Raw genomic sequence first — 26206 nt, 5'->3', positions numbered from 1 at the left:
TACATTGAACATGCTGAAGGCATTTCTATACAACACGCGTTAAAGGGCGGTGAAAAAAATGTTGGTAAATATTTTTTGGACGGGCATGCGTTTGCTAACGGTAAACACACAACGCTTTTGAATTTCAGGGCTGTTTTTATCACGGGTGTCCTGTGTGCTATAACGAGCATGACAGCAACGAGCTTACTAAATCGTCCTACGGGCAGCTGTACCAATCTTTCCTAGTCAGGAAAAGCCGACTACAGAGACAAGGATTGTGGCGGAACCCACCTCGCCACTGGCCATTGGAGAGGCCTGGCTGCCCGCCTCCTACCTACTGACTATGGCCCCTGGTGAATTTGTACGTTGAATGCAATTTGGGCATGTGGTATTTTGTATTGCTGTGTGTTGTGGACTGTATATATCTTGCTCTTACTGTAATGGTTGCTAGGTTACAGGCATGGCTATTCTGTGCCTCTTCTCCTCCCCCTTTTTCCTGTTCCATTGTTTCCCCAGCAATGTGTTGTCTCAGGGACACTGAGAGACCAGTTTAAACCAGCTGCTCTGTCCCTCCTCCATCTCCCATCAGCCCTTGCTATTGTCTGGCCCCCACCCTTCCTTGTACCAGAGTCCTCTAGGTGCCTATTGTATGTAAATGAGGCTGTTGGGGAGTTTAAAGTAGTGTGCTGTGTCTAAATAAAGTCAGTTCCTGTTTTAACCCTCAAGGTGAAGTGTCGTCTCATGCTTGGGGGAGGATTTATTGCATGCTGTCCCAGTTTGACTGCTAGGAGTGAAAACCTATTCGTATGGTTTCCTATTCCACTGTCTACAGCATTCATAGGCTTGAGAGGATTTCTAGGCTTCTTCGGTTCGGTGATTGTGGTGTCTGCCAGAGTGCTTGGAAACCTCAGGAAACGCTAGGAGCAACCGTCAACGGAGGTACTCAGTCTAGGGGTGCCAGGTGATCCGTTACAAGGATTTACGGTCCGCGTCCTGTGGGAACACGAGTGGCGGGAAATGATTGCAAACAATTCGGGGGTCAAAGACTCCTTTGGAACCTCGTGACGCACTTTACGGCGGTCGCACTAACGACGTTAAACTTGATCACAAGGTGCAGGCCGATGAAACACTGCATTATTCCGATTTCACCAGTCTGTACCCTTTTGTTAATAAAACGAAGACTTACCCTGTAGGACACCCAAAAATCATTTATGATCATTTTGGTTACATCAAAAAATACTTTGGCATTGCCAGAGTTAAAGTGTACCCGCCCAGAGATTTATTTTTTCCGGTCCTGCCTGTAAAGCTAAATAAAAAATGTTTCCGCTATGTCACACATGCGCCTCGAACTGTCAGAAAGACATTTGCAGCCACACAGACGACGAGCGGTCCCTAACCGGTACATGGTGCACCATAGAACTAGTTTTAGCTGTTAAAAAAGGTTACAGGATCGCCGAGATCTACGAGGTCTGGCATTTTCCGAACACAACAGACGATCTGTTCGCCCTGTACATCAAATTACACCTCAGAGATAAACAGGAGGCTTCCGGTTATCCGAGTTGGTGTAAAACGGATTCTGAAAAAACGGCTTACATAGCGGCATTTAAAAAAAAAGAAGATGTCCGCTTGCGATCTGATAAGATAGCTGTAAACCCAGCAAAAAGACAAATTTCAAAACTGTTCCTAAACTCTTTGTGGGGTAAGTTTGGCCAGCGCTCTAACTTGTCACGTACCAGCATAGTCACGGACCCTGACAAACTTTTCAAATTAGCTTTTGTGCCGTACTACGACCTCTCCGAGGTTAATTTCATCGATGGCGATACGGCCGTAGTCAATGACGCTCACATTACCGAGTTTGTATCCGCTGGGCCAAAGACTTACGGATACAAACTTAACAACGGGAAAACCGTATTGAAGGTTAAGGGTATAACACTCAACGTCGCTAACAAACGGCTTGTTAATTTGGACAGTTTAAAAGACCTTGTGTTGGATTACTCACACAACACCGACCCCGAGACGCAGAAAACAATAGGTATCGAGCAAGACGGCATTTTCAGAAATAGGAAGCGCTTGACCATAGAGACAAGACCGTTACGTAAAACGCAAAAGTGCGTCTACACAAAGAGACAGCTGACAGCTGACTTTACAACGGTGCCTTTTGGCTATTAAACATGACTGCGCAATTTCAACACCCTTTTTCGTGTATTCTAGCAGGACCCTCAAATTCTGGAAAGAGTTTTTTTGTTAAAAAGTTATTAATACACTTGGATACGTTAATGTGGCACAAACCTGATAATGTCATTTGGTTTTACGCGTGTTGGCAGAAATTGTATGATGAATTAACCCGTTTGTTTACAAATATCAGGTTTATCGAGGGGGTCCCGCAAAATTTTACAGACGCTGATCTACTTCCAACGGACAAGGTAAATTTGGCTGCTGTTTTTTTTTTAACTTCAATCACTTTATTGATATACAAAACGAATACACACAAGATATTCAAACTTAATATAATTAATGCCATTTTACCCCCCCCCCCCCCCCCCCCCCCCCCCTGCGATGCGTCCACCCCCCCTAAAGGGCAGAGAAGGAACTGGAGAAGGAAGAAAGAAAAGGGAAGAGAGAAAAGAAAGGGGAAGAGAGAAAAAAAATAAAATATATATATATAGATACAGATACAAATACAGTTAAGTCAACACTTCCAGTCGTCCCATATCTTAGTCCATTTCTCTAGTGCATCTCTCTGCTTTTAACCTTCTTAACCAAGTTTATCCAGTTGTTTACCTCTGGAGTATGGCGTGCAAACCAGCTCCGACTAATCAGAACTCTGGCCAATAATAGTGTTCTACCTAACAGAATCTTTTGATATTTATGGCTACCTATTAACGAAAAGTCATTCAGTAAGAACAATTGTGGCTCCAGAGGAATCCATATTTAAATTATGGATTTAAAATTTACGCTGTAAACACTAGGGGCCTCAGACCCCTTTATAAGTTGAAAGACCTGTCCGACGAGTTCATTGAAGGCTCGTTCTACCCGGAGGAAGTCCAAAAAGTAACCCTCGACAAGCTACGGGTTTACAGGATAGAAAAAATACTGAAAAAGAAGAAAGTTCGGGGAAAAACGTTGTGTTTTGTAAAGTGGATAGGATACCCTGACAAGTTTATCTCTTGGGTGCCTGAAAAACAGTTGATGCGTCTGTAAACTATGGAGGACGGATCGTTTTTTATCACGCTACCCTGCAATACCTCCGCCAAACTTTATCCCGAAAACAGCATCGCCGATTACACCACTAAGTTAGCAGAAGCGGTCCATCTTCGCGGCCCTTACGAAGTGGCTTTAGTGGAGATTCAGTATCCACATACATGGGAAACCTTTGGCCCCGGAGATGGTGTGTTCTACATAGCGCATCGCGACGAGCCGATCCACAAGCTTTTTGTTAAATCGGGTTATTACTCCAATATGCACGACTTCATCAAAGCCATTAATAGCAAACTTGAATCTATAAAAATACCTCCCGATCAACTGCGTCTAAGATACGACGATATTGACAGAACCGTTTATGTAATGAATTCACCATTATACAAGTTCATGCCTTGTGTGAAGTTGGGGAATATTTTGGGGCTGCCGGGGTATTCGCAAGCTCCGTCGCTCAAGAATGTAGACACCGAGCACATCGCTCTCCGCTACAAAGGACCCGGCTTACCTGTTTTAGAACATCCTGCTGGTGGTATAAAGGGGCTTGCTCTAGTTTCATCAAAAGAGAAAAAAATTCATCCAGATATTAAAGCCGGTTTTTATACAATGTTTGTTTGTACAGAAATCGTCCAACATCAACTTGTTGGCGATAGTTACGTACAACTTTTAAGAACTGTCAAGTTAGGCGGTAAAAATGGTGAGATTACATAACGCAAGCCGGTCATGGATTGGACGGATTTCACGGTACAGAATTCATGCATGGTTCTGGCCTCGCCGGGTTATTTCGGGGGCTGTTCCGTCGTGTCGTTCCCTTATTTAAGAAAGTCATGAAGCTTGTAAAGCCGCACGTGAAAACAGCCACCCGTAACATCGCTAAAGACGTTGTCACTACGGCGTCGACAGCCTTTATGGATCGTATAAATAGGTTGACGCAAGGCCAGGAGGGCTCTGGTGTCGTACAAATACGTAAAAAACATGTAAAAGAAAATGTGAACGCACTGCCATTGTCTTAATAACTTTTATGAATAAAGTAGCACCACCTAAGAGACGTCGCCGCCAGAAAACAAGAAGTCGTTCACCGAGCGACATCTTCTAGTCAGACGCTATGGCTTTCGTGCATGACGCCTCCGCCGAGTACGCCAAATCAGATTGGACATCTTTTAAATACCGCCTACACAAACAAGCATTGAAAAATCGCTTTATGTAGAGGTGCAGCCAATCGCCGCAATCACTGACAATGCCCCTTTGGAATTCTACATCACGGGCAGCGGTGAATATTATTACGACCTTAATAACACATTGTTACACGTCGTTAGCAGAATCGTTCATCCTGATAACACACCCATACCAGAAGGCTCCCGCGTTGCACTTATTAACTACCCTATAGCGAGTCTTTTTAATCAACTGGATATAACGCTCGGCGACACGTTGATTTCAAGAAGCGACAACCTTTATACGTATAGAGCGTATATAGAGGCCCTAATAAATTATAATTCACAAACTTTAGCGTCCCAATTTACAGCCCGGGTTCTCGACGGGCGTAATGTCGGTTTCAGCAAGAGAGCACAGTATTCCGCACGCTCTAGAAGTGTGGAATTAATGGGCCCCATTTACGCCGATATATTTAATCAACCGAAGTTAATACTGAACGGTTTAGATCTAAAGATAAAATTGACCAGAAACAATTGCCTTATGTCGGCCGAGGCGGCCCATTTTAAAGTCCAAATACAGCACGCTTCCCTGTTTGTCAAAAGAGCACAAGTATCGCCCGCTGTAAGAATCGGTCACAGTCGCGCTCTGTTAACAGCTAACGCAAAGTACTCGATCGACCGGGCGTCGCTTAAAGTGTATAGCGTACCCGCCGGTACTCGCATATCTAACCACGAGAATATTTTTCTCGGAAACCTACCAAAAACAGTAATACTAGCGTTTGTGGATAACGAATCATTTTCCGGGAGTTACCAAAGAAATCCTTTGTGCTTCAACCACTATAATGTGAATTATGCAGCCTTATATTTGGATGGTCAGATACCCGCAAAACCTTTTCAACCTAGCTTCCAAGACGAATCAGCTGTTCGTGAATATATGGCCCTAGTACATATTTCGGGGAACACAAGGCCGACAACGCTTTATCCGTCGATCGGCACGAGTTTTTGAACGGTTACACTTTGTTCGCTTTTGATTTATCGCCGGATCAAGAGCCCGGCGGTCATTTCTCTCTAGTAAAAACTGGCAATCTGCGAGCTGAAATTAGATTTGCCGAACCGATTGCGAACACAATTAATATGATTGTATATTCAGTTCATGAAAATATTATTGAAATAATTAATCGTCGGGAGGTATTATATGATTTTCAATAGACATGAATAATTATGAAATTGCTTGTGTTATTAAAGCGGATATTAACGCCCGGCGCATATTTAAAGGTGTATTTCCGTGCGATTTATTACCGAGGGATAAAATCATCGACAGGCCCGCGGCATACATTGTAAATACGGATAATTCGTATCAGCGGGGGAAGCATTGGATTTTAATTATATTATACACGCATGATGTATCTATTGTTTTTTATAGTTATGGTTTATCACCCGCAAATGAAATATTTCCTGGCGACTTTATGAAGTTTTTATATAAAAATTCTAAGACTATAAGGTATCAAAACAGACAAATACAAGATGCCGTTAGTACGGTCTGCGGCCGTTACTGTATCTATATCTTACAATGTCTCGCTAAAGGAATGTCTTTTGAAAATGTGTTAAAAATGTTCACTAACGATTTTAGAAAAAATGACCGTATTGTGCGTTCATTTGTAACAAAACGCATGAAACGATTATGTATACGATGCTGTAATTACAATCAAACGTGTCTGTCCCTATGGGACTGTTGTAAATAAGGAAAATTAATAAATCTTTTTAAAACTAATTTAATTTGTCATCGTTTGATTTTTAATGCTATTATTAAATTAAATTAATATTAAATCAATATAAATTGAATATCAAGCAATATAAATTGAATATCAAGCAATATAAAAGGGGCGGGGGTATCTGTATAAAAGGGGGCGTGGTACCTGTCACTTTGCAGTTTGATGAAAAATATGCCCCCTTACTACTCTGGACTATTCCTTAGGTGGAGGGGACAGATACTGGGTTTACTGGACTATTCCTCAGTCGGAGGGGCAGATACTGGACTATTCCTCAGGTGGAGGGGGCAGATACTGGACTATTCCTCAGGTGGAGGGGGCAGATACTGGACTATTCCTCAGGTGGAGGGGGCAGATACTGGGTTTACTGGACTATTCCTCAGTCGGAGGGGCAGATACTGGATTATTCCTCAGGTGGAGGGGGCAGATACTGGGATACTGGACTATTCCTCAGGTGGAGGGGGCAGATACTGGGTTTACTGGACTATTCCTCAGTCGGAGGGGCAGATACTGGACTATTCCTCAGGTGGAGGGGGCAGATACTGGGTTTACTGGACTATTCCTCAGTCGGAGGGGCAGATACTGGACTATTCCTCAGGTGGAGGGGGCAGATACTGGGATACTGGACTATTCCTCAGGTGGAGGGGGCAGATACTGGGTTTACTGGACTATTCCTCAGTCGGAGGGGCAGATACTGGGTTTACTGGACTATTCCTCAGGTGGAGGGGCAGATACTGGGTTTACTGGACTATTCCTCAGGTGAAGGGGGCAGATACTGGGATTACTGGACTATTCCTCAGGTGGAGGGGCAGATACTGGGTTTACTGTACTATTCCTCAGTCGGAGGGGCAGATACTGGGGATACTGGACTATTCCTCAGGTGGAGGGGGCAGATACTGGGTTTACTGGAATATTCTTCAGTCGGAGGGGCAGATACTGGGGATACTGGACTATTCCTCAGGTGGAGGGGGCAGATACTGGGTTTACTGGAATATTCTTCAGTCGGAGGGGCAGATACTGGGGATACTGGACTATTCCTCAGTCGGAGGGGCAGATACTGGGGATACTGGACTATTCCTCAGGTGGAGGGGGCAGATACTGGGTTTACTGGACTATTCCTCAGTCGGAGGGGCAGATACTGGGATACTGGACTATTCCTCAGGTGGAGGGGGCAGATACTGGGTTTACTGGAATATTCTTCAGTCGGAGGGGCAGATACTGGGATACTGGACTATTCCTCAGTCGGGAGGGGCAGATACTGGGGATACTGACTATTCCTCAGGTGGAGGGGCAGATACTGGGTTTACTGTACTATTCCTCAGTCGGAGGGGCAGATACTGGGGATACTGGACTATTCCTCAGGTGGAGGGGCAGATACTGGGTTTACTGGAATATTCTTCAGTCAGAGGGGCAGATACTGGGGATACTGGACTATTCCTCAGGTGGAGGGGGCAGATACTGGGTTTACTGGACTATTCCTCAGTCGGAGGGGCAGATACTGGGGATACTGGACTATTCCTCAGGTGGAGGGGGCAGATACTGGGTTTACTGGAATATTCTTCAGTCGGAGGGGCAGATACTGGGGATACTGGACTATTCCTCAGTCGGAGGGGCAGATACTGGGGATACTGGACTATTCCTCAGGTGGAGGGGGCAGATACTGGGTTTACTGGACTATTCCTCAGTCGGAGGGGCAGATACTGGGGATACTGGACTATTCCTCAGTCGGAGGGGCAGATACTGGGGATACTGGACTATTCCTCAGGTGGAGGGGGCAGATACTGGGTTTACTGGACTATTCCTCAGTCGGAGGGGCAGATACTGGGGATACTGGACTATTCCTCAGGTGGAGGGGGCAGATACTGGGTTTACTGGAATATTCTTCAGTCAGAGGGGCAGATACTGGGGATACTGGACTATTCCTCAGGTGGAGGGGGCAGATACTGGGTTTACTGGAATATTCTTCAGTCGGAGGGGCAGATACTGAACTTTCTGCACAATAGACTCCGGAGTGTCCCCAACGCCCCTCAGTGGTGGACCTGTTCTGCTAAACATATTGTGGAGCACCTCGCACTCCATATAACACCTACTGTTCACCTACCTGTGTAAAAAAGGCACTCAACCCAGCAGAAGACATTTCTCGTGTAAAATCGGAACCTTGTGCGACCCCTGGAAGAAAAAATGATGGATGACATCACCTTTATCATGTTATATCCCCCCCCCCAGGTCATCTCACACCAGGTCTGTATGTGGACAGTACAGGTTCATTCACACATGGCAGATTAGATGCAGCACTGTCTACAACTCTCGGATTTCTCTGGAAGAAGAACTGACTTTCAGTCATACAAATATTCTGCCATAAAAGTGCCATGTGTGAATATTCCCTAATACAGGCCGTAAGTAACGGCAGCGTTAACAATTCAGCAGGATTTACAGTTATTAAAACCTGAGGAGCCGTACAGGATAAGTAATGCAATAGTGAGTGCAGCTCTGGAGTATAATGCAGGATGTAACTCAGAATCAGTACAGGATAAGTAATGTATGTACACAGTGACTGCCCCAGCAGAATAGTGAGTGCAGCTCTGGAGTATAATACAGGATGTAACTCAGGATCAGTACAGGATAAGTAATGTATGTACACAGTGACTGCACCAGCAGAATAGTGAGTGCAGCTCTGGGGTATAATACAGGATGTAACTCAGGATCAGTACAGGATAAGTAATGTATGTACACAGTGACTGCACCAGCAGAATAGTGAGTGCAGCTCTGCAGTATAATACAGGATGTAACTCAGGATCAGTACAGGATAAGTAATGTATGTACACAGTGACTGCACCAGCAGAATAGTGAGTGCAGCTCTGGAGTATAATACAGGATGTAACTCAGGATCAGTACAGGATAAGTAATGTATGTACACAGTGACTGCACCAGCAGAATAGTGAGTGCAGCTCTGGAGTATAATACAGGATGTAACTCAGGATCAGTACAGGATAAGTAATGTATGTACACAGTGACTGCACCAGCAGAATAGTGAGTGCAGCTCTGGAGTATAATACAGGATGTAACTCAGGATCAGTACAGGATAAGTAATGTATGTACACAGTGACTGCACCAGCAGAATAGTGAGTGCAGCTCTGGAGTATAATACAGGATGTAACTCAGGATCAGTACAGGATAAGTAATGTATGTACACAGTGACTGCACCAGCAGAATAGTGAGTGCAGCTCTGGAGTATAACACAGGATGTAACTCAGGATCAGTACAGGATAAGTAATGTAAGTATGTACACAGTGACTCCACCAGCAGCATAGTGAGTGCAGCTCTGGGGTATAATACAGGATGTAACCCAGGATCAGTACAGGATAAGTAATGTATGCACACAGTGACTGCACCAGCAGAATAGTGAGTGCAGCTCTGGAGTATAACACATGATGTAACTCAGGATCAGTACAGGATAAGTAATGTATGTACACAGTGACTGCACCAGCAGAATAGTGAGTGCAGCTCTGGAGTATAATACAGGATGTAACTCAGGATCAGTACAGGATAAGTAATGTATGTACACAGTGACTGCACCAGCAGAATAGTGAGTGCAGCTCTGGAGTATAATACAGGATGTAACTCAGGATCAGTACAGGATAAGTAATGTATGTACACAGTGACTGCACCAGCAGAATAGTGAGTGCAGCTCTGGGGTATAATACAGGATGTAACCCAGGATCAGTACAGGATAAGTAATGTATGCACACAGTGACTGCACCAGCAGAATAGTGAGTGCAGCTCTGGAGTATAACACATGATGTAACTCAGGATCAGTACAGGATAAGTAATGTATGTACACAGTGACTGCACCAGCAGAATAGTGAGTGCTGCTCTGGAGTATAATACAGGATGTAACTCAGGATCAGTACAGGATAAGTAATGTATGTACACAGTGACTGCACCAGCAGAATAGTGAGTACAGCTCTGGAATATAATGCAGGATGTAACTCAGGATCAGTACAGGATAAGTAATGTATGTACACAGTGACTGCACCAGCAGAATAGTGAGTGCAGCTCTGGAGTATAATACAGGATGTAACTCAGGATCAGTACAGGATAAGTAATGTATGTACACAGTGACTGCACCAGCAGAATAGTGAGTGCAGCTCTGGAGTATAATACAGGATGTAACTCAGGATCAGTACAGGATAAGTAATGTATGTACACAGTGACTGCACCAGCAGAATAGTGAGTGCAGCTCTGGAGTATAATACAGGATGTAACTCAGGATCAGTACAGGATAAGTAATGTATGTACACAGTGACTGCACCAGCAGAATAGTGAGTGCAGCTCTGGAATATAATGCAGGATGTAACTCAGGATCAGTACAGGATAAGTAATGTATGTACACAGTGACTGCCCCAGCAGAATAGTGAGTGCAGCTCTGGAGTATAATACAGGATGTAACTCAGGATCAGTACAGGATAAGTAATGTATGTACACAGTGACTGCACCAGCAGAATAGTGAGTGCAGCTCTGGAGTATAATACAGGATGTAACTGAGGATAAGTACAGGAGAAGTAATGTATGTACACAGTGACTGCACCAGCAGAATAGTGAGTGCAGCTCTGGAGTATAATACAGGATGTAACTCAGGATCATTACAGGATAAGTAATGTATGTACACAGTGACTGCACCAGCAGAATAGTGAGTGCAGCTCTGGAGTATAATACAGGATGTAACTCAGGATCAGTTCAGGATAAGTAATGTATGTACACAGTGACTGCACCAGCAGAATAGTGAGTGCAGCTCTGGAGTATAATACAGGATGTAACTCAGGATCAGTACAGGATAAGTAATGTATGTACACAGTGACTGCACCAGCAGAATAGTGAGTGCAGCTCTGGAGTATAATACAGGATGTAACTGAGGATAAGTACAGGAGAAGTAATGTATGTACACTGTGACTCCACCAGCAGAATAGTGAGTGCAGCTCTGGAGTATAATACAGGATGTAACTGAGGATCAGCACAGGATAAGTAATGTATGTACACAGTGACTGCACCAGCAGAATAGTGAGTGTAGCTCTGGAGTATAATGCAGGATGTAACTCAGGATCAGTACAGGATAAGTAATGTATGTACACTGTGACTGCACCAGCAGAATAGTGAGTGCAGCTCTGGAGTATAATACAGGATGTACTCAGGATCATTACAGGATAAGTAATGTATGTACACAGTGACTGCACCAGCAGAATAGTGAGTGCAGCTCTGGAGTATAATACAGGATGTAACTCAGGATCAGTTCAGGATAAGTAATGTATGTACACAGTGACACGACCAGTAGAATAGTGAGTGCAGCTCTGGAGTATAATGCAGGATGTAACTCAGGATCAGTACAGGATAAGTAATGTATGTACACTGTGACTGCACCAGCAGAATAGTGAGTGCAGCTCTGGAGTATAATACAGGATGTAACTCAGGATCAGTACAGGATAAGTAATGTATGTACACAGTGACTGCCCCAGCAGAATAGTAAGTACAGCTCTGGAGTATAATACAGGATGTAACTCAGGATCAGTACAGGATAAGTAATGTATGTACACAGTGACTGCACCAGCAGAATAGTGAGTGCAGCTCTGGAGTATAATACAGGATGTAACTCAGGATCAGTACAGGATAAGTAATGTATGTACACAGTGACTGCACCAGCAGAATAGTGAGTGCAGCTCTGGGGTATAATACAGGATGTAACCCAGGATCAGTACAGGATAAGTAATGTATGCACACAGTGACTGCACCAGCAGAATAGTGAGTGCAGCTCTGGAGTATAACACATGATGTAACTCAGGATCAGTACAGGATAAGTAATGTATGTACACAGTGACTGCACCAGCAGAATAGTGAGTGCTGCTCTGGAGTATAATACAGGATGTAACTCAGGATCAGTACAGGATAAGTAATGTATGTACACAGTGACTGCACCAGCAGAATAGTGAGTGCAGCTCTGGAATATAATGCAGGATGTAACTCAGGATCAGTACAGGATAAGTAATGTATGTACACAGTGACTGCCCCAGCAGAATAGTGAGTGCAGCTCTGGAGTATAATGCAGGATGTAACTCAGGATCAGTACAGGATAAGTAATGTATGTACACAGTGACTGCACCAGCAGAATAGTGAGTGCAGCTCTGGAGTATAATACAGGATGTAACTGAGGATAAGTACAGGAGAAGTAATGTATGTACACAGTGACTGCACAAGCAGAATAGTGAGTGCAGCTCTGGAGTATAATACAGGATGTAACTCAGGATCATTACAGGATAAGTAATGTATGTACACAGTGACTGCACCAGCAGAATAGTGAGTGCAGCTCTGGAGTATAATACAGGATGTAACTCAGGATCAGTTCAGGATAAGTAATGTATGTACACAGTGACTGCACCAGCAGAATAGTGAGTGCAGCTCTGGAATATAATGCAGGATGTAACTCAGGATCAGTACAGGATAAGTAATGTATGTACACAGTGACTGCCCCAGCAGAATAGTGAGTGCAGCTCTGGAGTATAATGCAGGATGTAACTCAGGATCAGTACAGGATAAGTAATGTATGTACACAGTGACTGCACCAGCAGAATAGTGAGTGCAGCTCTGGAGTATAATACAGGATGTAACTGAGGATAAGTACAGGAGAAGTAATGTAAGTACACAGTGACTGCACAAGCAGAATAGTGAGTGCAGCTCTGGAGTATAATACAGGATGTAACTCAGGATCAGTACAGGATAAGTAATGTATGTACACAGTGACTGCACCAGCAGAATAGTGAGTGCAGCTCTGGAGTATAATACAGGATGTAACTGAGGATAAGTACAGGAGAAGTAATGTATGTACACTGTGACTCCACCAGCAGAATAGTGAGTGCAGCTCTGGAGTATAATACAGGATGTAACTGAGGATCAGCACAGGATAAGTAATGTATGTACACAGTGACTGCACCAGCAGAATAGTGAGTGTAGCTCTGGAGTATAATGCAGGATGTAACTCAGGATCAGTACAGGATAAGTAATGTATGTACACTGTGACTGCACCAGCAGAATAGTGAGTGCAGCTCTGGAGTATAATACAGGATGTAACTCAGGATCATTACAGGATAAGTAATGTATGTACACAGTGACTGCACCAGCAGAATAGTGAGTGCAGCTCTGGAGTATAATACAGGATGTAACTCAGGATCAGTTCAGGATAAGTAATGTATGTACACAGTGACACGACCAGTAGAATAGTGAGTGCAGCTCTGGAGTATAATGCAGGATGTAACTCAGGATCAGTACAGGATAAGTAATGTATGTACACTGTGACTGCACCAGCAGAATAGTGAGTGCAGCTCTGGAGTATAATACAGGATGTAACTCAGGATCAGTACAGGATAAGTAATGTATGTACACAGTGACTGCCCCAGCAGAATAGTAAGTACAGCTCTGGAGTATAATACAGGATGTAACTCAGGATCAGTACAGGATAAGTAATGTATGTACACAGTGACTGCACCAGCAGAATAGTGAGTGCAGCTCTGGAGTATAATACAGGATGTAACTCAGGATCAGTACAGGATAAGTAATGTATTTACACAGTGACTGCACCAGCAGAATAGTGAGTGCAGCTCTGGGGTATAATACAGGATGTAACCCAGGATCAGTACAGGATAAGTAATGTATGCACACAGTGACTGCACCAGCAGAATAGTGAGTGCAGCTCTGGAGTATAACACATGATGTAACTCAGGATCAGTACAGGATAAGTAATGTATGTACACAGTGACTGCACCAGCAGAATAGTGAGTGCTGCTCTGGAGTATAATACAGGATGTAACTCAGGATCAGTACAGGATAAGTAATGTATGTACACAGTGACTGCACCAGCAGAATAGTGAGTGCAGCTCTGGAATATAATGCAGGATGTAACTCAGGATCAGTACAGGATAAGTAATGTATGTACACAGTGACTGCCCCAGCAGAATAGTGAGTGCAGCTCTGGAGTATAATGCAGGATGTAACTCAGGATCAGTACAGGATAAGTAATGTATGTACACAGTGACTGCACAGCAGAATAGTGAGTGCAGCTCTGGAGTATAATACAGGATGTAACTGAGGATAAGTACAGGAGAAGTAATGTATGTACACAGTGACTGCACAAGCAGAATAGTGAGTGCAGCTCTGGAGTATAATACAGGATGTAACTCAGGATCAGTACAGGATAAGTAATGTATGTACACAGTGACTGCACCAGCAGAATAGTGAGTGCAGCTCTGGAGTATAATACAGGATGTAACTCAGGATCAGTTCAGATAAGTAATGTATGTACACAGTGACTGCACCAGCAGAATAGTGAGTGCAGCTCTGGAGTATAATACAGGATGTAACTCAGGATCAGTACAGGATAAGTAATGTATGTACACAGTGACTGCACCAGCAGAATAGTGAGTGCAGCTCTGGAGTATAATACAGGATGTAACTGAGGTAAGTACAGGAGAAGTAATGTATGTACACTGTGACTCCACCAGCAGAATAGTGAGTGCAGCTCTGGAGTAATAATACAGGATGTAACTGAGGTTCAGCACAGGATAAGTAATGTATGTACACAGTGACTGCACCAGCAGAATAGTGAGTGCAGCTCTGGAGTATAATGCAGGATGTAACTCAGGATCAGTACAGGATAAGTAATGTATGTACACTGTGACTGCACCAGCAGAATAGTGAGTGCAGCTCTGGAGTATAATACAGGATGTAACTCAGGATCAATACAGGATAAGTAATATATGTACACAGTGACTGCACCAGCAGAATAGTGAGTGCAGCTCTGGAGTATAATACAGGATGTAACTCAGGATCAGTTCAGGATAAGTAATGTATGTACACAGTGACACGACCAGTAGAATAGTGAGTGCAGCTCTGGAGTATAATGCAGGATGTAACTCAGGATCAGTACAGGATAAGTAATGTATGTACACTGTGACTGCACCAGCAGAATAGTGAGTGCAGCTCTGGAGTATAATACAGGAGGTACTCAGGATCAGTACAGGATAAGTAATGTATGTACACAGTGACTGCACCAGCAGAATAGTGAGTACAGCTCTGGAGTATAATACAGGATGTAACTCAGGATCAGTACAGGATAAGTAATGTATGTACACAGTGACTGCACCAGCAGAATAGTGAGTGCAGCTCTGGAGTATAATACAGGATGTAACTGAGGATAAGTACAGGAGAAGTAATGTATGTACACTGTGACTCCACCAGCAGAATAGTGAGTGCAGCTCTGGAGTATAATACAGGATGTAACTGAGGATCAGCACAGGATAAGTAATGTATGTACACAGTGACTGCACCAGCAGAATAGTGAGTGCAGCTCTGAGTATAATACAGGATGTAACTCAGGATCAGTACAGGATAAATAATGTATGTACACAGTGACTGCACCAGCAGAATAGTGAGTGCAGCTCTGGAGTATAATACAGGATGTAACTCAGGATCAGTACAGGATAAGTAATGTATGTACACAGTGACTGCAACCAGCAGAATAGTGAGTGCAGCTCTGGAGTATAATACAGGATGTAACTCAGGATCAGTACAGGATAAGTAATGTATGTACACAGTGACTGCACCAGCAGAATAGTGAGTGCAGCTCTGGAGTATAATACAGGATGTAACTCAGGATCAGTACAGGATAAGTAATGTATGTACACAGTGACTGACCAGGAGAATAGTGAGTGCAGCTCTGGGGTATCATACAGGATGTAACTCAGGATCAGTACAGGATAAGTAATGTATGTACACAGTGACTGCACCAGCAGAATAGTGAGTGCAGCTCTGGAGTATAATACAGGATGTAACTCAGAATCAGTACAGGATAAGTAATGTATGTACGCAGTGACTGCCCCAAGCAGAATAGTGAGTGCAGCTCTGGAGTTAATACAGATGTAACTCAGGGTCAGTACCGGATAAAGTAATGTATGTACACAGTGACTGCACCAGCAGAATAGTGAGTGCAGCTCTGGAGTATAATACAGGGTGTAAATCAGGATCAGTACAGGATAAGTAATGTATGTACACAGTGACTGCACCAGCAGAATAGTGAGTGCAGCTCTGGAGTAGAATACAGGATGTAACTCAGGATCAGTTCAGGATAAGTAATGTATGTACACAGTGACACGACCAGTAGAATAGTGAGTGCAGCTCTGGAGTATAATGCAGGATGTAACTCAGGATCAGTACAGGATAAGTAATGTATGTACACTGTGACTGCACCAGCAGAATATGAGTGCAGCTCTGGAGTATAATACAGGATGTAACTCAGGATCAGTACAGGATAAGTAATGTAATGTACACAGTGACTGCACCAGCAGAATAGTGAGTACAGCTCTGGAGTATAATACAGGATGTAAATCAGGATCAGTACAGGATAAGTAATGTATGTACACAGTGACTGCACCAGCAGAATAGTGAGTGCAGCTCTGGAGTATAATACAGGATGTAACTGAGGATAAGTACAGGAGAAGTAATGTATGTACACTGTGACTCCACCAGCAGAATAGTGAGTGCAGCTCTGGAGTATAATACAGGATGTAACTGAGGATCAGTACAGGATAAGTAATGTATGTACACAGTGACTGCACCAGCAGAATAGTGAGTGCAGCTCTGGAGTATAATACAGGATGTAACTCAGGATCAGTACAGGATAAGTAATGTATGTACACAGTGACTGCACCAGCAGAATAGTGAGTGCAGCTCTGGAGTATAATACAGGATGTAACTCCAGGATCAGTACAGGATAAGTAATGTATGTACACAGTGACTGCACCAGCAGAATAGTGAGTGCAGCTCTGGAGTATAATACAGGATGTAACTCAGGATCATACAGATAAGTAATGTATGTACACAGTGACTGCACCAGCAGAATAGTGAGTGCAGCTCTGGGTATCATACAGGATGTAACTCAGGATCAGTACAGGATAAGTTAATGTATGTACACAGTGACTGACACCAGCAGAATAGTGAGTGCAGCTCTGGAGTATAATACAGGATGTAACTCAGGATCAGTACAGGATAAGTAATGTATGTACGCAGTGACTGCCCCAGCAGAATAGTGAGTGCAGCTCTGGAGTATAATACAGGATGTAACTCAGGTCAGTACCGGATAAGTAATGTATGTACACAGTGACTGCACCAGCAGAATAGTGAGTGCAGCTCTGGAGTATAATACAGGGTGTAACTCAGGATCAGTACAGGATAAGTAATGTATGTACACAGTGACTGCACCATGCAGAATAGTGAGTGCAGCTCTGGAGTATAATGCAGGATGTAACTCAGGATCAGTACAGGATAAGTAATGTATGTACAAAGTGACTGCACCAGCAGAATAGTGAGTGCAGCTCTGGAGTATAATGCAGGATGTAACTCAGGATCAGTACAGGATAAGTAATGTATGTACACAGTGACTCCACCAGCAGAATAGTGAGTGCAGCTCTGGAGTATAATGCAGGATGTAACTCAGGATCAGTACAGGATAAGTAATGTATGTACACTGTGACTCCACCAGCAGAATAGTGAGTGCAGCTCTGGAGTATAATACAGGATGTAACTCAGGATCAGTACAGGATAAGTAATGTATGTACACAGTGACTGCACCAGCAGAATAGTGAGTGCAGCTCTGGAGTATAATACAGGATGTAACTCAGGATCAGTACAGGATAAGTATGTATGTACACAGTGACTGGCACCAGCAGACTAGTGAGTGCAGCTCTGGAGTATAATACAGGATATAACTCAGGATCAGTACAGGATATGTAATGTATGTACACAGTGACTGCACCAGCAGAATAGTGAGTGCAGCTCTGGAGTATAATGCAGGATGTAACTCAGGATCAGTACAGGATATGTAATGTATGTACACAGTGACTGCACCAGCAGAATAGTGAGTGCAGCTCATGGAGTGTAATACAGGATGTAACTCAGGATCAGTACAGGATAAGTAATGTATGTACACAGTGAACTGCACAGCCAGAATAGTGAGTGCAGCTCTGGAGTATAATACAGGATGTAACTCAGGATCAGTACAGGATAAGTAATGTATGTACACAGTGACTGCTCCAGCAGAATAGTGAGTGCAGCTCTGGAGTATAATACAGGATGTAACTCAGGATCAGTACAGGATAAGTAATGTATGTACACAGTGACTGCACCACGAGAATAGTGAGTGCAGCTCTGAGTATATACAGGATGTAACTCAGGATCAGTACAGGATAGTAATGATGTACACAGTGACTGCACCAGCAGAATAGTAAGTTCAGCTCTGGAGTATAATACAGGATGTAACTCAGGATCAGTACAGGATAAGTAATGTATGTACACAGTGACTGCACCAGCAGAATAGAGAGGTACAGCTCTGGAGTATAATACAGGATGTAACTCAGGATCAGTACAGGATAAGTAATGTATGTACACAGTGACTGCACCAGCAGAATAGTGAGGTAGCAGCTCTGGAGTATAATACAGGATATAACTCGGGATCAGTAAGGATAACTATGTATGTACACAGTGACTGCACCAGCAGAATAGTGAGTGCAGCTCTGGAGTATAATACAGGATGTAACTCAGGATCAGTACAGGATAAGTAATGTATGTACACAGTGACTGCACCAGCAGAATAGTGAGTACAGCTCTGGAGTATAATACAGGATGTAACTCAGGATCAGTACAGGATAAGTAAAGTATGTACACAGTGACTGCACCAGCAGAATAGTGAGTGCAGCTTCTGGAGTGTAATACAGGATGTAACTCAGGATCAGTACAGGATAAGTAATGATGTACACAGTGACTGCACCAGCAGAATAGTGAGTGCAGCTCTGGAGTATAATACAGGATGTTACTCAGGATCAGTACAGGATAAGTAATGTATGTACACAGTGACTGCACCAGGAGAATAGTGAGTGCAGCTCTGGAGTATAATACAGGATGTAACTCAGGATCAGTACAGGATAAGTAATGTATGTACACAGTGACTGCAACCAGCAGAATAGTGAGTGCAGCTCTGGAGTATAATACAGGATGAACTCAGGATCAGTACAGGATAAGTAATGTATGTACACAGTGACTGCACCAGGCAGAATAGTGAGTGCAGCTCTGAAGTATAATACAGGATGTAACTCAGACTCAGTACAGGATAAGTAATGTATGTACACAGTGACTGCACCAGCAGAATAGTGAGTGCAGCTCTGAAGTAGTAATACAGGATGTAACTCAGACTCAGTACAGGATAAGTATGTATGTACACAGTGACTGCACCAGCAGAATAGTGAGTGCAGCTCTGGAGTATAATACAGGATGTAACTCAGAATCAGTGCAGGATAAGTAATGTATGTACACAGTGACTGCTACAGCAGAATAGTGAGTGCAGCTCTGGAGTTATATACAGGATGTATCTCAGGATCAGTACTGGATAAGTAATGTATGTACACAGTGACTGCACCAGCAGAATAGTGAGTGCAGCTCTGAGTATAATACAGGATAAGTAATGTATGTACACAGTGGACTGCACCAGCAGAATAGTGAGTGCAGCTCTGGAGTGTAATACGAGGATGTAACTCAGGATCAGTACAGGATAAGTAATGTATGTACACAGTGACTGCACCAGCAGAATAGTAGAGTGCAGCTCTGGAGTATAATAAGGATGTACTCAGGATCAGTACAGGATAAGTAATGTAATGTACACAGTGACTGCCACCAGCAGAATAGAGAGTACAGCTCGGAGATAATCCAGGATGTACTCAGGATCAGTACAGGATAAGTAATGTATGTTCATAGTGACTGCACCAGCAGAATGTGAGTGCAGCTCTGGAGCATAATACAGGATGTAACTCAGGATCAGTACAGGATAAGTATGTATGTACACAGTGACTGCAACCAGCAGAATAGTGAGTGCAGCTCTGGAGTATAATACAGGATAAGTAATGTTATGGTACACAGTGACTGCACCTGCAGAATAGTGAGTGCCGCTCTGGAGTATAATACAGATGTAACTCAGGATCGGTACAGGATAAGAAATGTATGTACACAGTGACTGCACCAGCAGAATAGTGAGTGCAGCTCTGGAGTGTAATACAGGATGTAACTCAGGATCGGTACAGGATAAGTAATGTATGTACACAGTGACTGCCCCAGCAGAATAGTGGAGTGCAGCTCTGGAGTATAATACAGGATGTAACTTCAGGATCAGTACAGGATAAGTAATGTATGTACACAGTGACACGACCAGCAAAATAGTGAGTGCAGCTCTGGAGTATAATACAGGATGTAACTCAGGATCAGTACAGGATAAGTAATGTATGTACACAGTGACTGCACCAGCAGAATAGTGAGTGCAGCTCTGGAGTATAACACAGGATGTAACTCAGGATCAGTACAGGATAAGTAATGTATGTACACAGTGACTGCACCAGCGAATAGAGAGTACAGCTCTGGAGTATAATACAGGATGTAAACTCAGGGATCAGTACAGGATAAGTAAAGTATGTACACAGTGACTGCACCAGCAGAATAGTGAGTGCAGCTCTGGAGTATAATACAGGATAAGTAATGTATGTACACAGTGACATGCACCTGCAGAATAGTGAGTGCAGCTCTGAGTATTATACAGGATGTAACTCAGGATCGTACAGGATAAGAAATGTATGTACACAGTGACTGCACCAGCAGAATAGTGAGTGCAGCTCTGGAGTGTAATACAGATGTAACTCAGGATCGGTACAGGATAAGTAATGTATGTACACAGTGACTGCCCCAGCAGAATAGTGAGTGCAGCTCTGGAGTATAATACAGGATGTAACTCAGGGTCAGTACCGGATAAGTAATGTATGTACACAGTGACTGCACCAGCAGAATAGTGAGTGCAGCTCTGGAGTATAATACAGGGTGTAACTCAGGATCAGTACAGGATAAGTAATGATGTACACAGTGACTGCACCAGCAGAATAGGTGAGTGCAGCTCTGGAGTATAATGCAGGATGTACTCAGGATCAGTACAGGATAAGTAATGTATGTACACAGTGACTCCACCAGCAGAATAGTGAGTGCAGCTCTGGAGTATAATGCAGGATGTAACTCAGGATTCAGTACAGGATAAGTAATGTATGTACACTGTGACTCCACCAGCAGAATAGTGAGTGCAGCTCTGGAGTATAATACAGGATGTAACTCAGGATCAGTAAAGGATAAGTAATGTATGTACACAGTGACCTGCACCAGCAGAATAGTGAGTGCAGCTCTGGAGTATAATACTGGATGTAACTCAGGATCAGTACAGGATGAAGTAATGTATGTATACAGTGACTGCACCAGCAGAATAGTGATGTGCAGCTCTGGAGTATAATACAGGATATAACTCAGGATCAGTACAGGATATGTAAATGTATGTACACAGTGACTGCACCAGCAGAATAGTGAGTGCAGCCTGGAGTATAATGCAGGATGTAACTCAGGATCAGTACAGGAATATGTAATGTATGTACACAGTGACTGCACCAGCAGAATAGTGAGTGCAGCTCTGGAGTGTAATACAGGATGTAACTCAGATCAGTACAGGATAAGTAATGTAGTACACAGTGACTGCACCAGCAGAATAGTGAGTGCAGCTCTGGAGTATAATACAGGATGTAACCAGGATCATTACAGGATAAGTAATGTATGTACACCAGTGGACTGCTCCAGCAGAATAGTGAGTGCAGCTCTGGAGTATAATACAGGATGTAACTCAGGATCAGTACAGGATAAGTAATGTATGGTACACAGTGACTGCACCAGCAGAATAGTGAGGCAGCTCTGGAGTATAATACAGGATGTAACTCAGGATCAGTACAGGATAAGTAATGTATGTACACAGTGACTGCACCAGCAGAATAGTGAGTTCAGCTCTGGAGTATAATACAGGATGTAACTCAGGATCAGTACAGGATAAGTAATGTATGTACACAGTGACTGCACCAGCAGAATAGAGAGTACAGCTCTGGAGTATAATACAGGATGTAACTCAGGATCAGTACAGGATAAGTAATGTATGTACACAGTGACTGCACCAGCAGAATAGTGAGTGCAGCTCTGGAGTATAATACAGGATATAACTCAGGATCAGTACAGGATAAGTAATGTATGTACACAGTGACTGCACCAGCAGAATAGTGAGTGCAGCTCTGGAGTATAATACAGGATGTAACTCAGGATCAGTACAGGATAAGTAATGTATGTACACAGTGACTGCACCAGCAGAATAGTGAGTGCAGCTCTGGAGTATAATACAGGATGTAACTCAGGATCAGTACAGGATAAGTAATGTATGTACACAGTGACTGCACCAGCAGAATAGTGAGTGCAGCTCTGGAGTGTAATACAGGATGTAACTCAGGATCAGTACAGGATAAGTAATGTATGTACACAGTGACTGCACCAGCAGAATAGTGAGTGCAGCTCTGGAGTATAATACAGGATGTACACAGGATCAGTACAGGATAAGTAATGTATGTACACAGTGACTGCACCAGGAGAATAGTGAGTGCAGCTCTGGAGTATAATACAGGATGTAACTCAGGATCAGTACAGGATAAGTAATGTATGTACACAGTGACTGCACCAGCAAATAGTGAGTGCAGCTCTGGAGTATAATACAGGATGTAACTCAGGATCAGTACAGGATAAGTAATGTATGTACACAGTGACTGCACCAGCAGAATAGTGAGTGCAGCTCTGAGTATAATACAGGATGTAACTCAGACTCAGTACAGGATAAGTAATGTATGTACACAGTGACTGCACCAGCAGAATAGTGAGTGCAGCTGAAGTATAATACAGGATGTAACTCAGACTCAGTACAGGATAAGTAATGTATGTACACAGTGACTGCACCAGCAGAATAGTGAGTGCAGCTCTGGAGTATAATACAGGATGTAACTCAGAATCAGTGCAGGATAAGTAATGTATGTACACAGTGACTGCACCAGCAGAATAGTGAGTGCAGCTCTGGAGTATAATACAGGATGTATCTCAGGATCAGTACAGGATAAGTAATGTATGTACACAGTGACTGCACCAGCAGAATAGTGAGAGCAGCTCTGGAGTATAATACAGGATAAGTAATGTATGTACACAGTGACTGCACCAGCAGAATAGTGAGTGCAGCTCTGGAGTGTAAACAGGATGTAACTCAGGATCAGTACAGGATAAGTAATGTATGTACACAGTGACTGCACCAGCAGAATAGAGAGTACAGCTCTGGAGTATAATCCAGGATGTAACTCAGGATCAGTACAGGATAAGTAATGTATGTACACAGTGACTGCACCAGCAGAATAGAGTACAGCTCTGGAGTATAATCAGGATGTAACTCAGGATCAGTACAGGATAAGTAATGTATGTACATAGTGACTCTGCACCAGCAGAATAGTGAGTGCAGCTCTGGAGCATAATACAGGATGTAACTCAGGATCAGTACAGGATAAGTAATGTATGTACACAGTGACTGCACCAGCAGAATAGTGAGTGCAGCTCTGGAGTATAATACAGGATAAGTAATGTATGTACACAGTGACTGCACCTGCAGAATAGTGAGTGCAGCTCTGGAGTATAATACAGGATGTAACTCAGGATCGTACAGGATAAGAATGTATGTACACAGTGACTGCACCAGCAGAATAGTGAGTGCAGCTCTGGAGTGTAATACAGGATGTAACTCAGGATCGTACAGGATAAGTAATGTATGTACACAGTGACTGCACCAGCAGAATAGTGAGTGCAGCTCTGGAGTATAATACAGGATGTAACTCAGGATCAGTACAGGATAAGTAATGTATGTACACAGTGACACGACCAGCAAAATAGTGAGTGCAGCTCTGGAGTATAATACAGGATGTAACTCAGGATCAGTACAGGATAAGTAATGTATGTACACAGTGACTGCACCAGCAGAATAGTGAGTGCAGCTCTGGAGTATAACACAGGATGTAACTCAGGATCAGTACAGGATAAGTAATGTATGTACACAGTGACTGCACCAGCAGAATAGAGAGTACAGCTCTGGAGTATAATACAGGATGTAACTCAGGATCAGTACAGGATAAGTAATGTATGTACACAGTGACTGCACCAGCAGAATAGTGAGTGCAGCTCTGGAGTATAATACAGGATGTAACTGAGGATAAGTACAGGAGAAGTAATGTATGTACACTGTGACTCCACCAGCAGAATAGTGAGTGCAGCTCTGGAGTATAATACAGGATGTAACTGAGGATCAGCACAGGATAAGTAATGTATGTACACAGTGACTGCACCAGCAGAATAGTGAGTGCAGCTCTGGAGTATAATACAGGATGTAACTCAGGATCAGTACAGGATAAATAATGTATGTACACAGTGACTGCACCAGCAGAATAGTGAGTGCAGCTCTGGAGTATAATACAGGATGTAACTCAGGATCAGTACAGGATAAGTAATGTATGTACACAGTGACTGCACCAGCAGAATAGTGAGTGCAGCTCTGGAGTATAATACAGGATGTAAGTCAGGATCAGTACAGGATAAGTAATGTATGTACACAGTGACTGCACCAGCAGAATAGTGAGTGCAGCTCTGGAGTATAATACAGGATGTAACTCAGGATCAGTACAGGATAAGTAATGTATGTACACAGTGACTGCACCAGCAGAATAGTGAGTGCAGCTCTGGGGTATCATACAGGATGTAACTCGGGATCAGTACAGGATAAGTAATGTATGTACACAGTGACTGCACCAGCAGAATAGTGAGGGCAGCTCTGGAGTATAATACAGGATGTAACTCAGAATCAGTACAGGATAAGTAATGTATGTACGCAGTGACTGCCCCAGCAGAATAGTGAGTGCAGCTCTGGAGTATAATACAGGATGTAACTCAGGGTCAGTACCGGATAAGTAATGTATGTACACAGTGACTGCACCAGCAGAATAGTGAGTGCAGCTCTGGAGTATAATACAGGGTGTAACTCAGGATCAGTACAGGATAAGTAATGTATGTACACAGTGACTGCACCAGCAGAATAGTGAGTGCAGCTCTGGAGTATAATACAGGATGTAACTCAGGATCAGTTCAGGATAAGTAATGTATGTACACAGTGACACGACCAGTAGAATAGTGAGTGCAGCTCTGGAGTATAATGCAGGATGTAACTCAGGATCAGTACAGGATAAGTAATGTATGTACACTGTGACTGCACCAGCAGAATAGTGAGTGCAGCTCTGGAGTATAATACAGGATGTAACTCAGGATCAGTACAGGATAAGTAATGTATGTACACAGTGACTGCACCAGCAGAATAGTGAGTACAGCTCTGGAGTATAATACAGGATGTAACTCAGGATCAGTACAGGATAAGTAATGTATGTACACAGTGACTGCACCAGCAGAATAGTGAGTGCAGCTCTGGAGTATAATACAGGATGTAACTGAGGATAAGTACAGGAGAAGTAATGTATGTACACTGTGACTCCACCAGCAGAATAGTGAGTGCAGCTCTGGAGTATAATACAGGATGTAACTGAGGATCAGCACAGGATAAGTAATGTATGTACACAGTGACTGCACCAGCAGAATAGTGAGTGCAGCTCTGGAGTATAATACAGGATGTAACTCAGGATCAGTACAGGATAAGTAATGTATGTACACAGTGACTTCACCAGCAGAATAGTGAGTGCAGCTCTGGAGTATAATACAGGATGTAACTCAGGATCAGTACAGGATAAGTAATGTATGTACACAGTGACTGCACCAGCAGAATAGTGAGTGCAGCTCTGGAGTATAATACAGGATGTAACTCAGGATCAGTACAGGATAAGTAATGTATGTACACAGTGACTGCACCAGCAGAATAGTGAGTGCAGCTCTGGAGTATAATACAGGATGTAACTCAGGATCAGTACAGGATAAGTAATGTATGTACACAGTGACTGCACCAGCAGAATAGTGAGTGCAGCTCTGGAGTATAATACAGGATGTAACTCAGGATCAGTACAGGATACGTAATGTATGTACACAGTGACTGCACCAGCAGAATAG

General features: G+C 43.3%; 2 protein-coding genes across 3 annotated transcripts in view; both read right to left on the bottom strand.

Moving 5' to 3' along the window:
- LOC121008516 (TBC1 domain family member 10B-like) overlaps positions 1-26206 on the bottom strand; it is a 959042-nt gene that overhangs the window by 775624 nt on the left and 157212 nt on the right. The window lies entirely within an intron of this gene.
- LOC121008517 (integrin alpha-L-like) overlaps positions 1-26206 on the bottom strand; it is a 163085-nt gene that overhangs the window by 51344 nt on the left and 85535 nt on the right. For both annotated transcript variants that reach the window (XM_040441123.1, XM_040441124.1), the window contains exon 10: positions 8196-8263. In XM_040441123.1, coding sequence (XP_040297057.1) covers positions 8196-8263 — 68 coding nt within the window. The remainder of the gene's footprint in view (positions 1-8195; positions 8264-26206) is intronic.

Source organism: Bufo bufo, chromosome 7, assembly GCF_905171765.1.
Source record: "Bufo bufo chromosome 7, aBufBuf1.1, whole genome shotgun sequence".
NCBI lineage: Eukaryota > Metazoa > Chordata > Amphibia > Anura > Bufonidae > Bufo > Bufo bufo.
The sequence above is the reverse complement of the archived record's forward strand: the minus strand, read 5'-3'. Positions and strand labels throughout refer to the sequence as shown.